Source organism: Lissotriton vulgaris, chromosome 1_1 (genome assembly GCF_964263255.1).
Source record: "Lissotriton vulgaris chromosome 1_1, aLisVul1.2, whole genome shotgun sequence".
Classification (NCBI taxonomy): domain Eukaryota; kingdom Metazoa; phylum Chordata; class Amphibia; order Caudata; family Salamandridae; genus Lissotriton; species Lissotriton vulgaris.
Window position 1 is genome coordinate 2,135,450,138 of NC_141685.1, and position 14,939 is coordinate 2,135,465,076.

Sequence of the window (14,939 nt, forward strand, 5' to 3'; positions counted from 1 at the left end):
TTTTAGCCTTAATGGTTCTATTTGGGCATATAGAACGATGTTCATTTATGCCCATAGTGTCTATCCCCAACGTTCAGCGAAAGATAATCCGAAGAATAGTGCTCTGGCCAAGGGTATAGTCGACATGGTCAAAGGAACTAGTTCGTATGAGACTATTCCGAAAGATGAGAGACAACCATACATTGGTTGGAACGTTACTGGATATGGAGTTAGTCTGAGTGTTAACCAGCGAGTGAAAAGTTCTCCACCGATTTGGATAGTGCCCCATCAGGGTCGCTATTGTCTGCAAGGTAATGGCAAGAATCCGAGAGCTCAGTTAGGGAAGAGTGTCCGCACTGAGACTTATGTATTTGCGTCTCAGACTTCCCCAGCGTTCCTAGCAGCTAAGGGTACCTATTTCATCTGCTACGAAAAAGCATATAAATGGTTGCCCCCTGATTTCTCGGGCACGTATTTTGTTTCTTTCCTGTTGCCTCCCACTTTTTCAGCTGCGGCAGATTACCATAAGATGAGAGTTGCTAGAGGTGTCTTCAGTAAGGAAGATACCGCAGGGCAAGAGTTGGAAGATTTCTTTAAAGGTTTTCTGCTGTTCTGGGGACCGATGGCTAACAGCAGGAACATTCACCAGTTGACGAGAGTGGTTGAGTTCACCGTAGTCGAAACTGCCGGTGCCCTTAGTAATTTGATGGCTGAGCTCCAGTCGGATCGCCTTATGACACTTCAGAATAGAGTTGCTCTTGATGTCATACTAGCAGATAGAGGTGGAGTGTGTAAATTGATTCAATCGAGCTGCTGCATTTTCATTCCAGACAACGCTCTGACAGTCTTCCAGGCCATTTCCAAGCTACATAAGATCTCCGAGTCTGTACATATAGACAAGGGAGATTGGTCGTTGATGGGATGGTTTTGGGGATTGATATCCACGTGGGGATGGAAGATTCTGATGGTCATTGGGATGATCTTAGCTATCCTTTTCCTGTTTTGTCTCTGTGTACAGTGTGCTCCTGCTATATGTGGCCTTTGTGCTACTTCGTGTGTTAGGAAACCTGTCCAGAGAGAGGGGCTAAGTACTAGGATGATGCTACAGCAACATATCGATGATCTGATGAATATAGACCTAGATTCAGACTGACATGGGTTTGGGTTTGTTGCCTATGTAAGGGCAAAAGGAGGGTCTGTAGTTCCGTAGTTTGAGGGTCCGTGGTTCGTAAATTCTGAACCCGTGCAATAAAGGTCGTCGGATATAGACAATTTTGGTATCAGCGGACCGCAAATTACGAGTGCGGTATGTACGAGTGTTTTCGCCATAACCGATCAATGAGAAAAATACATATTCAGGGATTTCGTTTTAACCCTCGGGTTCCATTTTGTGTGCGGCAGCCATTTTGTGTGGTTGCCCTCACATAGGACGATGACTATGGCCGAACGAGTCCTTGGGGCCCGTACACCTTAGTTGACTCTTGTGTGACCTGGCCGAACTGACTCCCTTGCCCGAGGCTGACCTCGCTCAGCCAGTTCCTTGTTAAACAGCTGGTCAGATAAAGATCAAAGAGCAGGACATTGCTGAGTTTATGGTACATGCACCCACCCTTCTATCTTGCTTCTCATCTTTTTCTGTTCCTTCCTTTATGGCCTAATCACTGATTTGGGTTGAGGTCTTTATGATGGGTTTGTCCGGCTAGATCGAACAGGATATTGGAATGTGCTTGGTCATTTCTGGTGGGCTGGACAACGGAAAGTGGGATTGTCGTCATGCGATATGTTTGAAATGTCACGATCTTATTGGTCAGTTTGTATGTAATCGATGCTAGCCTGGAATGTGATTTTTGGCATAAAAGACCATGCTCCGCTCATTGAATTTGTGCAGTCTCTAGCCACCCATGTTGTGCTTCGTAGACCTCTGTTCCTGGTTGCAGCCAATAAACTTGATCTTTGACGTCATCAAGAAGTGTCTCGTGTCTCTGTTTTCCGAGGCAGGGGAATCCGAAGACATCGAGCGTTATCCCTGGCACTGCTGGGTTCTAAAACCCGGTTCTTCAAGAGAAAGAGTTGAATGAATGGAGAGAAAGTAAGGGTAAATTGGATTCGAATGGTTGTTGGGTTGAGTTGTCAGAGCATCAGCGATGGTTGTTACCTGATGCGTATGTGCTTCCAGTGGTTACGATGGCTCATGGAATGGCTCGTATCAGTGTGAAAGGGATTTGTAAGTAGTTGGCTCCAGTATGGCAAAATGTTGGAATTTCTAAATGTGCAGAGAATTTGGTTAAGAATTGTATGGTTTGTCTGATGTACAATCCTGGTAAGGGAACCCCAACTCCAGCTGGTCATTTTGCACCTCCAACGTATCCTTTCGAGGCTTTGCAGCTAGATTTCATCCACATGGAGAGGTGCAACAACTTAAAGTATGTGCTCGTGGTTGTTTGTGCCTTTTCGAGATGGGTAGAAGCATACCCCCTGAAAGATAACACTGCCTTGTCCACAGCTAAAGCCCTTGTTAATGAATTTTTCCCTAGGTATGGATTGCCGAGAATGGTCTGGAGTGACAATGGGAGTGAATTTGTGGGTCAAGTGATGAAGAGAGTGTGTGATGGTTTAGGAATCCGCCAAAAATTCCATGCTGCAAATCACCCCCAATCAGCTGGTTTGGTAGAATGCTATAATGGCACCCTTACGCTAACACTAGCCAAGATTCAGGTGAGCTCTAGTCTACAATGGCCCGATGCCTTGCCGTTAGCACTTCTGTCAACAAGGATGACTGTTCTAAAACCCGGTTCTTCAGAACTGCCAGCTTCGCTCCGCTGACCTTGCCCTCACCACCATTCCACGCATCCACGGAACAACCACCGGCAGCAGATCATTCCCCCACCTCGCCGCCAAGACATGGAACACTTTCCCCATCCACCTGCGACAGACCCAGGACCTGCTGACCTTCAGGATACTTCTCAAGACTTGGTTGTTCGGGCAGTAGCAGCCCCCTCAGCGACTTGAGACCCTCAAGGGTGAGTAGTGTGCTCTACAAATGAATGATTGATTGAGGGGCAGCGAGGGTTGAGGGATTGTTGAAGAATATTTATTCTGTTCCTTTGTTTGGTTCTGGCTGGCTCTGGGTGCGCTCTCTTACACCGATCTCCCTCTGTGTGCATGAATCTGGATGGCTCACAACACCCAAAACACATATGATGACAAAGGAATATTGCATCATGAAATGGAATGTGAGGGGTCTGGGAACATATTGCAAAATATACAGAGTACATGAATACTTAAAAAGGTGCCGGGTCCAGTTTGCCTGCTTGCAGGATATTCATATGGTGGCAGAGGAACTTACAAGACTACACAAGCGCTGATGTGGCCAGTTATATGGCAGAGGGTACTCTGCTTACGCCATGGGTTTTCTGCTGTGGGTGGCTCCTTAAGTTCCCATTGTGAGGGAACACACTTCAGTAGACCCAGAGGGCCGATACATAATAATAGAGGGTATCCTGGACAGTGATCCTCTTACTTTAGTGGCGCTGTAGGCTTAAAACGTGGGGTAAGCTCTGTTCTTGCCTACCTTAACCCCTGCCCTCTTTAAATCAGTATATTCCCCAGTCTTCTGGTCTGGGTACTTTAACTGTGTCCCTGATTCAATAAGTGACTGATTGACACCCCCACTGCTGGAAGCACTATCACACCCAACCGCCAATCAACTACAACAATGGGCACCCACACACACGTGAGTACTCTCATTGCTCAACATTACACACTCTCCAAATTAGTATTGATCTGATATATGGCAGTGTGGCTCTCGTGGGTACATGCACGGGGTGTAGTATTAAGGCAGGATGTTGTCTGACCACTGTCCTTTGTTGGTCATATTCTCATGGGGAAACACCCAACTGGTGAAACCCATGTGGAGGTTACAACCGCTTGCGTTGGCAGACACTCCATTTGGTACAAAGATGGGGGACACATTAATAAGTATTTCACAGATAACCAGGGCTCTGCTGCAGACAGACTAGTGGAATGGGATAACTTATAGCTGGTGCTGTTGGGGGTATGTATAGCCATACAGACAAGGACTGCAGACAGAGGTGACAGCTTTGGAGGAAAGGCTGAGAACGGTGGGAGACTGACCCAGCTTTGTATCCATCAGTGGTAGGGTTTAAAGTGAACTACAGGGAGGCACTGAAACGCTAATCGGCCTAAGATTACAAGACATATGTTACAACATCAAACTTAAAAATATGATGGATGGAATGTTAAACATTGGCAAACATACCTCCCTAGTCAGAGGTCTGGGTTTAATCCATCGTTATTTTGCTTTCCACGTTTCAGTGCTCCATTCATCGTCTCCTTGTGTTTGTTCACCCTAAGATGGCAGGGTATGCCCAGACATGGGTCCCTTGCTCATTTTGCCACTGGTTTCAAGCTAGCCTGGCTGATGAGGGGTGTTACCCTGAAACAGGTTCCAGGATGCTTGTTTCCGGTCCAGGGAAGACCAGGCTTCGCAGATCGGGTTGGACTGTTCCCTGAGGGACAGGGTCAAGACTGATTTACATATGGCTGGGTCTGAACTGGGGTGGCGAAGTGAGCTAAAGAACGAAGATGGATTCAGTCCACGTCTGTGACTGGGAATGAGTGTCTGTAAAGGTTAAGGGCTCCATCCATCATCTCCTTGTGTTTGCTTTGTTCGCCCTAAATTTGCAGGGTATGCCCAGTCGTGGGTCCCTCCTCACTTTGCCACTGGATTCAAGCTAGCCTGGCTGATCAGGGGTGTTGCGCTGAAACCGGTCCCAGGATGCTTGTTTGTGGTCCAGGGAAGACCTGGCTTGGAAGTTCGGGCTGGACAGTTCCCATGAGGGAGAGGGTCAAGACGGATTTGCATATGCCTGGGTCAGAACTGGGGTGGTGAAGTGACCTAAAGAACGATGATGGCTTCAACCCAGATCTGTGACTAGGGATGAGTGTCTGAAAAGTTTCAGCACTCCGTCCATCATCTACTTTGGTTTGCTTTGTTCACCCTAAGTTGGCTGAGTATGACCAGACGTGGGTTTGTTGCTCACTTTACCACTGGATTCAAGCTAGCCTGGCTGATGAGCAGTGTTACCCCAAAACCGATCCCAGGATGCTTATTTCCCGTCCAGGGAAGACCTGGCTTTGCAGTTTGGTTTGGAGGGATCAGGTCCAAACTGATTTGCATATGGCTGGGTCTGAACTGGGGTCGTGAAGTGAGCTAAAGAACAATGATGGATTCAACACAGATATGTGGCTGAGGATGAGTGTCTGAAAAGTTCTAGTGCTCCGGGTTTCATGTACTCGTGTTTGCTTTGTTTTCCCTGCGTTGGCAAGGTATGCCCAAATGTGGGTCTCTTGCTCACTTTGCCACTGGATTCGAGCTAGCCTGGCTGATGAGGGTGCTACCCCGAAACCAGCCCACAATGCTTGTTTGCTGTCCAGAGAAGACCTGGCTTGGCAGTTCGGGCTGGATGTTCCCCTGATGGACAGAGTCAAGACTGAGTTGCATATGGCTGGGTCTGAACTGGGGTGGCGATGTGAGCTAAAGAACGATGATGGATTCAAGCCACATCCTTGAGGATGAGTGTCTGAAAAGTTTCAGTGCTCCGTCCATCATCTCTTTGTGTTTGATATGTTACAACATCCGCATGAGTTGGGTGACAAGGCCAGTGAGCTACTGGACTGGCTCTTACGGTTTAAAACCGCATGCACCTCTATAGTGAGATAGAAATCCCCACCTCAAACAAATGGGTAGTGACAGGAGCTGGATGGGTTGAGGTTGGGAAATGTTCTACATTACCTTTAAGATTTCTCCACCTGTGACCGGGAGGTTAGTTGGTTATGATAAACAGCTTTGGTACAATTTTTTAAACTTGCCAATCTAGGGACTGGTTTTGTTGCGCCATGGCACAGTTTGTACCGACCTCTCATTGGTTCTGTAAATAAATGTACAAGGTAGATGATTTTTCTTGTCAAAATTATATTATTATATTTTTCTTAAAATCCATCAATATTTTCAACAGTATACCTATTTAGCCATTGCCACATCAGACTTATTTTTGGTTGCATAATTAACAGGAAATGTCTTGGATCCTGAAATAATTGAAATTTTGGATGAAGATATTTATTTTCCTCAGACCTCAGCACGAAAAACCCTTATGATATGCGAGATCTTTGCTGTCCATACTGAGGCAAAACATCTACATCAATTCTGTAGATCAAAAATGGACAATCGTGGTTTCTCTTTTTGATCTTAAAATAGCATCAATATATTGTACTATCTCATTACTATTATTCTACATGCAAACTGAATAAGAAACAAATAATCTATATTAGGGTGAAGGTATCAACAGATTGTATTCATTAGAGACATCTAGGTTTATTACCAACATATGTGCTTGGAATTTATCCAAAACAAAGGGACTTAGATGAGCCTTAGAGCTATCATCATGTGTTTGTCTCATACACACCACCATTTTGATAATGAAAACTTTGTTTTTTACCTCAATATCCGTCTTATAACCACACAAAGGCACTCTGTCACATTGATGACTCCCAAAACCCATGGGATTCCCTCGTTGGTACAACTTTTACATTCATTATGCTTGTCTTCAACGGAATGTACATACATTGTGTCATACAGGAATGTGCCAAAAGGCCTTTGTCTTAGTGAGTAAAATAATAAAACTCTGAATGACTGTCATTTATTTAAAGAAACAAGTAAACCTAACTCTTTTTAGTTCACTGTTCCAGAGTAGCCCAAATGTTGTGGTGCCATGTTAGGTGGGACGGTCACACTTTTGATCAGCCATTACCAATTGGAAATATGCCATAAAGGTTGAATTTCAATTGAGTACTTAACTGGAACTACCAATGATTTTTTTTCTGATAAGTTTGCATTAACACATTTCTACATAAGTAGTAAGGGTTTATGGCATTTTAATTCTTCTGGCAACATTTCGCAGAATTTCCCACAACACAAGGTTTTGCATTCGGTTTTTTCCCTGCACAAAAAGTAGAGTTTACCTGTTTCGTGTCCATCAAAACTTACCTTTCGTGGGATTTTTCAGCCGCTGTATTTTTGTAAGTTTGCAAAAACACTCCTCAACGTAGAAAATAAACAATTTTGCATACTCCTAATAGATACACATATTTCCATGGAAGCCTGATGGGGTATGTAGCTTAGGTATGGTTTCATTGTGGGAAGTCGAGATTGTTTACACCACACCTATAAAAAACACAGTGATTTCACAAATGCCCTAATCCCTTCAGTTTGAGAAATTGTCATACTTACTTCCCCATATGATGAGGGCGTGGCACCAATATACTCTTGTAGCTTTTTAATTTGAGCAGTGGGGCCGGTGATGAGAGAGGTTCCTGAATCAACAATAGCTTGGCACCCAGCCGGGCAAAACACCGTCTTTCCTTGGATCTTCACACTGCAGGGATACAAACATTTAATCTCCTGTAGGTATATGTTTATGTCGATGTATCTGTATATGTATATCTGAGCCTTCATTACCAGTTGAGGGATTAAACTGCAGCAATAATTATTGCGGGTGAAATTCTTCAATCCAGAATTACAAGTCTCTCTGGTTCTGCTGGGGCTGTCAGAAGCATGAAGCATAGTCCTGCCTGACAGGGAGCAACCAATGCTTGCCCAGACTCCCCAGACCATCACCCACCACTCCTCCTGCCTCCCGCCCACTGGCACTTTTCACCTATTCAGAGCAGATGGAAAATTATTTGCTGGAAATAGGAAAACTGCCTGGAAAAGGAACTGGCATCAGTTATTTCTACAGCTGTTCCCCATCCCAGGAAGGAAAACCCTCATTTGGTGCATGGTTACATGCTAGAATCCTAGATTACAATCCCCTGTCCCTGCAACACATTGTAGCCAACTTGTAATCAGGGTCTTAGTCATTTACAAACCATCTATACTGGTGAAAAACATAAAATAAACTTAAAATAACCCTAAATTGGACATTCAGACGTTACAATGGAAATCAATCTATACACAACATTCTTAATTTTAGTAAGAATATTTTACATGAATATTTATGTACACCCACAACGGTCTGCAAAGCTGCCGACTGAGGTACTATAAACACCCAAATCTTAGGATAATCATTCTTAATGGGAGCTATTACACACAGGATTGTTTTTTTATGTGTACTCACTGTCTAACAATTGTACTTGTGTGAAGAGAGTTCTCCTCAAAAGCAACACCACTATACGACAAAAGTACAAACAAATAGTAGTACATTTCCAAACAAAGATTTGTTCTGGTTGATTCAGAGTTTTGCTAATAGTGGGTTTTGCATTATCAATGGAACAAACTTGTCATCATTAGTGAATGAAGTTTATTGTAGTGTGCTAGACACATTTGGGTTGTATCGTATAATCGGTACCGAGACTTCGGGACATGCAATAACCCCAAGGTCTTCTGGTTGTAGAATACACAGTCAAAGGTCTCTCTTTATTCACTTTCTTGTTTTCCCGCTTCTGGTAATTGCCCAAAAGAAAACTGCACACCAAGACTTGCTCCATATCCCAAATGTCAAGGCTACCTGGAAGCAGGTTTGTGCAGACATAGACCTAGCCCTTTATTAGGATACATGTGTAGTTGATGTTTTTTTTCACCATTACTGTGGAAGAGGCCTTGGGGTATTGATTAATCTGAACCGAGGAATCGTTTGCTTGCTGTGCGGAAGTGTGTGTGGGTATTCTGGCTGTGTAGCGTGGCACGTTATGTATATTTGTTGTGTGTATATCTCCCATTAGTGGTTTTGGACATCGGAAACGTGACTTTCCACACGGTTCTGTAGCACCAGGTTGACTGGAGTCCGGGTAATCGGGTATCTTAATGCCGGGTTTGAGTTTTCAGATTAAGGCTTAAGGGAGGTTCATTAATATGAATGCCCTCCTTTTTCGGTTATCGCTTAGTGAGGAATATGACATAGGTAACCCTATCATTTACCAGTGGTGAATCGTTGTATGCTGCCCAGTGGGTTGTGTTTATGGATAAACGACCAAGGTCTGTTGCTTTGTTGTGTAGCGTGTAGCTGCAGGGAGCTATTCAACATGCTGTTGGGAAGAATCCCAAAGCTTGCTAATTGGCTGTAGTGCTGTGTTGTGCGTAATGGACTTTCTGGTATCCTTTCTGACTACTATGTACTCCCAAACATTCTTCTGAAACACCACCCTCCTTTTTAGGTCGAGCCTAGCGTTGCAGAGCATGCACTGCTCAATTTGCGAAGCATGCAGTATACAGTATAGTGTGGAAGCTTCGTGGAATCTCTACCCACTCTCTGCCCATCTTTTTCATTGGCTTCTGACCTAAATGCTGCCTTTCGATTGGGATTAGGCTTATAAGTCCCTCCTCATGACGGCCATGTCGTTATTAGTATCCTTCCATGGCTACTGGCCCCTTTACTCCTAACACTATTTTCTTCCCTGTCCCCAAACCCCCCACAACCTCCCTCCCGCAGTCTGTGACTTCTTGCCCTCTCACCCCCTCCACTCACGCTTGTGCCATCTCGTCCCCACCGCACTCCTGTTTCCAAAGCAATAGGTCTCGCGTAAATGCGAGTCCTATTGCACTGCAAATGCTTGTTTATTTAAGCTCCCGGCCCCATCGCTTGCACGCCTGTTCCGAGAGGGATTCTGCACCAGAGGGGACTTTGTTCCAAAAATGAGCCGGAGCCCCTGTCCTCCGGACGAAGGTATAACTTCTCTTCCGGTAGCTACCCTGGCATGAGCTCTCTGGGCCCATGCACAAAACAAACTGGTTACCACTACCTCTATCCGGACCTTCAAAGCTGACCTCAAATCTCTTCCAAAGACACTTTCAGAACTAATACCTTCATTCTCAGACACCTTGGGGTAAAGTCTGCGCTATATAAAAATGCATTAAAATAAATAAATATCCAGAGTCATCTGCAGCAGCTTAGCCACTGGCTCCCTTTGGGGAGGGAATGGATGGAGAGAGACCAGCTTCTCTTCCCGCAGCTTCCCTGGCATGATCCCTCCAGGAGTCCTTGCATGAAATACAGACCAATCCGAGGGCGCTGCCACCCCCCACTCCTGGACACACTGAAGGGGCTCTCCAGCCCCGGAGCCGAGGATCATCGTGATGACCCTGCACTAGAGCCTGGTCCGAGGATCACAGAGGAGGTCCTGGAGGAGCCCCCAGTCCTGGCGCAAGGGCCGAGGATCACTGGGGAGCCCCCAGACCTGGAGCTGTTGTGCACGGTGCTAGGATGCACAACCGAGGCAATTGGATGTCCGCGGACTGGTTCATGGAGCACGGATATCTCCTTATGAGCGAGCATTCAGGGGGGAATGCACATAAGTGGCATGTAAAATACTTTCATTATGAAATGAAAACGACTTCATTACCTGACACAAACACACCGTTTACACATTCCTCGGACAGAGCTTTTTTTCTTTCTTCGGACAGGAGTTAAAGGTGTACGTTGCATATGTACCATAAGAGGGCAGGCATGTCTGTCTGACTCCGTTGGGACCTATTATGTCACTAAAAAAGGGGGGGATAAGGTGGTCGGGGAGGCCAGAAGGGGTTGGGCACATCTCATAAGACTAGCGCAGCATGGATAACTGATGAACCCTCAGCTTGTGGTACTCTCTTTCACTATCAGTTCCTCTGTACGTAGCCACGTGTTTTTAGGTCTCGCCTACCCATCGCGCATGCGCTGCATAGGAAAAACACCTCTTGTAATCGATCAGCTTTCCCCCCCAAAAAACGTGCACGCGTTGCATTGCTTTCTATTGTAACGTGTGCACATTTGGCGATTCCTTTGCGGGAGTGAGCGGCGCCATCTGTAACAGTCATCGCGCTTGCTCCTGCAAGGTAAACGCTGCTGCGCCCTGCTCTCGACTGCACTCCCTTTCCCCCTCCCATTTAATCTCCTGTAGGTATATGTTTAGGTCAATGTATCTGTATATGTATATCTGAGCCTTCATTACCAGTTGAGGGATTAAACTGTAGCAATAATTATTGCGGGTGATATTCTTCAATCCAGAATTACAAGTCTCTCTGGTTCTGCTGGGGCTGTCAGAAGCATAAAGCATGGTCCTGCCTGACTGGGAGCAGCCAATGCTTGCCGAGACTCCCCAAACCATCACCCACCACTCCTCCTGCCTCCCGCCCATTGGCACTTTTCACCTATTCAGAGCAGATGGAAAATTATTTGCTGGAAATAGGAAAAACTGCCTGGAAAAGGAACTGGCATCAGTTATTTCTACAGCTGTTCCCCATCCCAGGAAGGAAAACCCTCATTTGGTGCATGGTTACATGCTAGAATCCTAGATTACAATCCCCCTGTCCCTGCAACACATTGTAGCCAACTTGTAATCAGGGTCTTAGTCATTTACAAACCATCTATACTGGTGAAAAACATAAAATAAACTTAAAATAACCCTAAATTGGACATTCAGACTAAGGGTGGGCGTAAAATCCGTTTCGCGGGCGAATTTGCGGATTTTCCGCGATTTCGCGATCCACGAATCTCGTGAAATCGCGGTAAAATCCGCGAATCAGCGGAGACGAATTTTCAGCCAAGCAAGGGTTACAGCAGCAGGTGCAAAAGTTGAACCTAATTTCTTTGTAACCTTTTACAAAAGGGTTACAAACAAATTAACTTCAACTTGGACACCTGCTGCTAATTGCTTCCTGGTGCCTCCTACTTGCAACTATTCTCTGACCCTGCTCTGACCCTTGAAGCAGGGTCAGAGAATAGTTACAAGTAGGCAAGGAGGGACCTGTCCAAGGAATTAAACCTCATCAGGAAGCACTTACAGATATAAAAAACAGGAAGAAGGGAGAGGAGGGCAAATACACCCATTTTGAGATGTCAGGAGGGATCAAACTAAAACAGACCTTTACAGCACAAATTTCATATGCATTTTGCTAAAAATAAGAAGCTGTATGTTCTGTAGGGGCAACTCAGGAATCTGGCCCTTCAGAGATCCGGCCTCTCTTTCTTTCTCTCGTTCTCTCTCTCCCTCTCTCTTTCCCTCTCTTTCTCTCTCTTTCTATCTATCTATCTGTCTATCTATCTATCTATCTATCTATCTATCTATCTATCTATCTATCTATCTATCTATCTATCTATCTATCTATCTATCTATCTATCTCTCTCTCCCTCTCCCATAAATGACTGCATGGGTAACTTCGCTATGCAAGCGGCTCGCGAAGACGCAAAAATCCAGCGAACACGCAAAAAACCCCGCGAACACGCAAAAAACGCCGCGAACACGCAAAAAAAATAAAAAATCCGCAAATTCGCACAAATTCGCAAATTTTGCGGATCGCAAATTTGCAAATCCGCAAATTTGCGGATCGCGAATTCGCAAAATTCGCCCATGCTTAATTCAGACGTTACAATGGAAATCAATCTATACACAACATTCTTAACTTTAGTAAGAATATTTTACATGAATATTTATGTACACCCACAACGGTCTGCAAATCTACCGACTGACGTACTATAAATACCCACATCTCAGGATAATCATTCTTAATGGGAGCTATTACACACAGGATTGTTTTTTTATGTGTACTCACTGTCTAACAATTGTACTTGTGTGAAGAGAGTTCTCCTCAAAAGCAACACCACTATACTACAAAAGTACAAACAAATAGTGTGCATTTCCAAACAAAGATTTGTTCTGGTTGATTCAGAGTTTTGCTAATAGTGGGTTTTGCATTATCAATGGAACAAACTTGTCATCATTAGTAAATGAAGTTTATTGTAGTGTGCTAGACACATTTGGGTTGTATCGTATAATCGGTACTGGGACTTCTGGACATGCAATAACCCCAAGGTCTTCTGGTTGTAGAATACACAGTCAAAGGCCTCTCTTTATTCAGTTTCTTGTTTTCCCGCTTCTGGCAATTGCCCAAAAGCAAACTACACACCAAGACTTGCTCCATATCCCAAATGTCAAGGCTGCCTGAAAGCAGGTTGGTGCAGACATAGACCTAGCCCTTTATTAGGATACATGTGTAGTTGATGTTTTTTTTCACCATTACTGTGGAAGAGGCCTTGGGGTATTGATCAATCTGAACCGAGGAATCGTTTGCTTGCTGTGCGGAAGTGTGTGTGGGTATTCTGGCTGTGTAGCGTGGCATGTTATGTATATTTGTTGTGTGTATATCTCCCATTAGTGGTTTTGGAAATCTGAAACGTGACTTTTCCACACGGTTCTGTAGCACCAGGTTGACTGGAGTCCGGGTAATCGGGTATCTTAATGTCTGGTTTGAGTTTTCAGATTAAGGCTTAAGGGAGGTTCAATAATATGAATGCCCTCCTTTTCCAGTTATCGCTTAGTGAGGAATATGACATAGGTAATCCTATCATTTACCAGTGGTGAATCGTTGTATGCTGCCCAGTGGGTTGTGTTTATGGATAAACGACCTAGGTCTGTTGCTTTGTTGTGTAGCGTGTAGCTGCAGGGAGCTATTCAACATGCTGTTGGGAAGAATCCCAAAGCTTGCTAATTGGCTGTAGTGCTGTGTTGTGCGTAATGGACTTTCTGGTATCCTTTCTGACTACTATGTACTCCCAAACATTCTTCTGAAACACCACCCTCCTTTTTAGGTCGAGCCTAGCGTTGCAGAGCATGCACTGCTCAATTTGCGAAGCATGCAGTATACAATATAGTGTGGAAGCTTCGTGGAATCTCTACCCACTCTCTGCCCATCTTTTTCATTGGCTTCTGTCCTAAATGCTGCCTTTCGATTGGGATTAGGCTTATAAGTCCCTCCTCATGACGGCCATGTCGTTATTAGTATCCTTCCATGGCTACTGGCCCCTTTTCTCCTAACACTATTTTCTTCCCTGTCCCCAAACCCCCCACAACCTCCCTCATGCAGTCTGTGACTTCTTGCCCTCTCACCCCCTCCACTCACGTTTGTGCCATCTCGTCCCCACCGCACTCCTGTTTCCAAAGCAATAGGTCTCGCGTAAATGCGAGTCCTATTGCACTGCAAATGCTTGTTTATTTAAGCTCCCGGCCCCAACGCTTGCACGCCTGTTCCGAGAGAGATTCTGCACCAGAGGGGACTTTGTTACAAAAATGAGCCGGAGCCCCTGTCCTCCGGACGAAGGTTTAACTTCTCTTCCGGTAGCTACCCTGGCATGAGCTCTCTGGGCCCATGCACAAAACAAACTGGTTACCACCACCTCTATCCGGACCTTCAAAGCTGACCTCAAATCTCTTCTCTTCCAAAGACACTTTCAGAACTAATACCTTCATTCTCAGACACCTTCGGGTAAAGTCTGCGCTATATAAAAATGCATTAAAATAAATAAATATCCAGAGTCATCCGCAGCAGCTTAGCCACTGGCTCCCTTTGGGGAGGGAATGGATGGAGAGACACCAGCTTCTCTTCCCGCAGCTTCCCTGGCATGAGCCCTCCAGGAGTCCTTGCATGAAATGCAGACCGATCCGAGGGCTCTGCCACCCCCCACTCCTGGACACACTGAAGGGGCTCTCCAGCCTCGGAGCGGGGGCCGAGTATCATCGTGATGACCCTGCACTGGAGCCTGGTCCGAGGATCACAGAGGAGACCCTGGAGGAGCCCCCAGTCCTGGCACAAGGGCCGAGGATCACTGAGGAGCCCCCAGACCTGGAGCCGTTGTGCACAGTGCTAGGATGCACAACCGAGGCAATTGGATGTCCGCGGACTGGTTCATGGAGCACGGATATCTCCTTATGAGCGAGCATTCAGGGGGGAATGCACATAAGTGGCATGTAAAATACTTTCATTATGAAATGAAAACGACTTCATTACCTGACACAAACACACCGTTTACACATTCCTCGGACAGAGCTTTTTTTCTTTCTTCGGACAGGAGTTAAAGGTGTATGTTGCATATGTACCATAAGAGGGCAGGCATGTCTGTCTGACTCCGTTG

General features: G+C 45.4%; 1 protein-coding gene across 1 annotated transcript in view; it reads right to left on the reverse strand.

Moving 5' to 3' along the window:
* The window catches only part of LOC147751715 (cathepsin E-like), a 257,202-nt gene that overhangs the window by 18,138 nt on the left and 224,125 nt on the right, over positions 1-14,939 (reverse strand). The window contains exon 7 of the mRNA XM_086922026.1: positions 7,289-7,433. Within this exon, the coding sequence (XP_086778152.1) occupies positions 7,289-7,433 (145 nt within the window). The remainder of the gene's footprint in view (positions 1-7,288; positions 7,434-14,939) is intronic.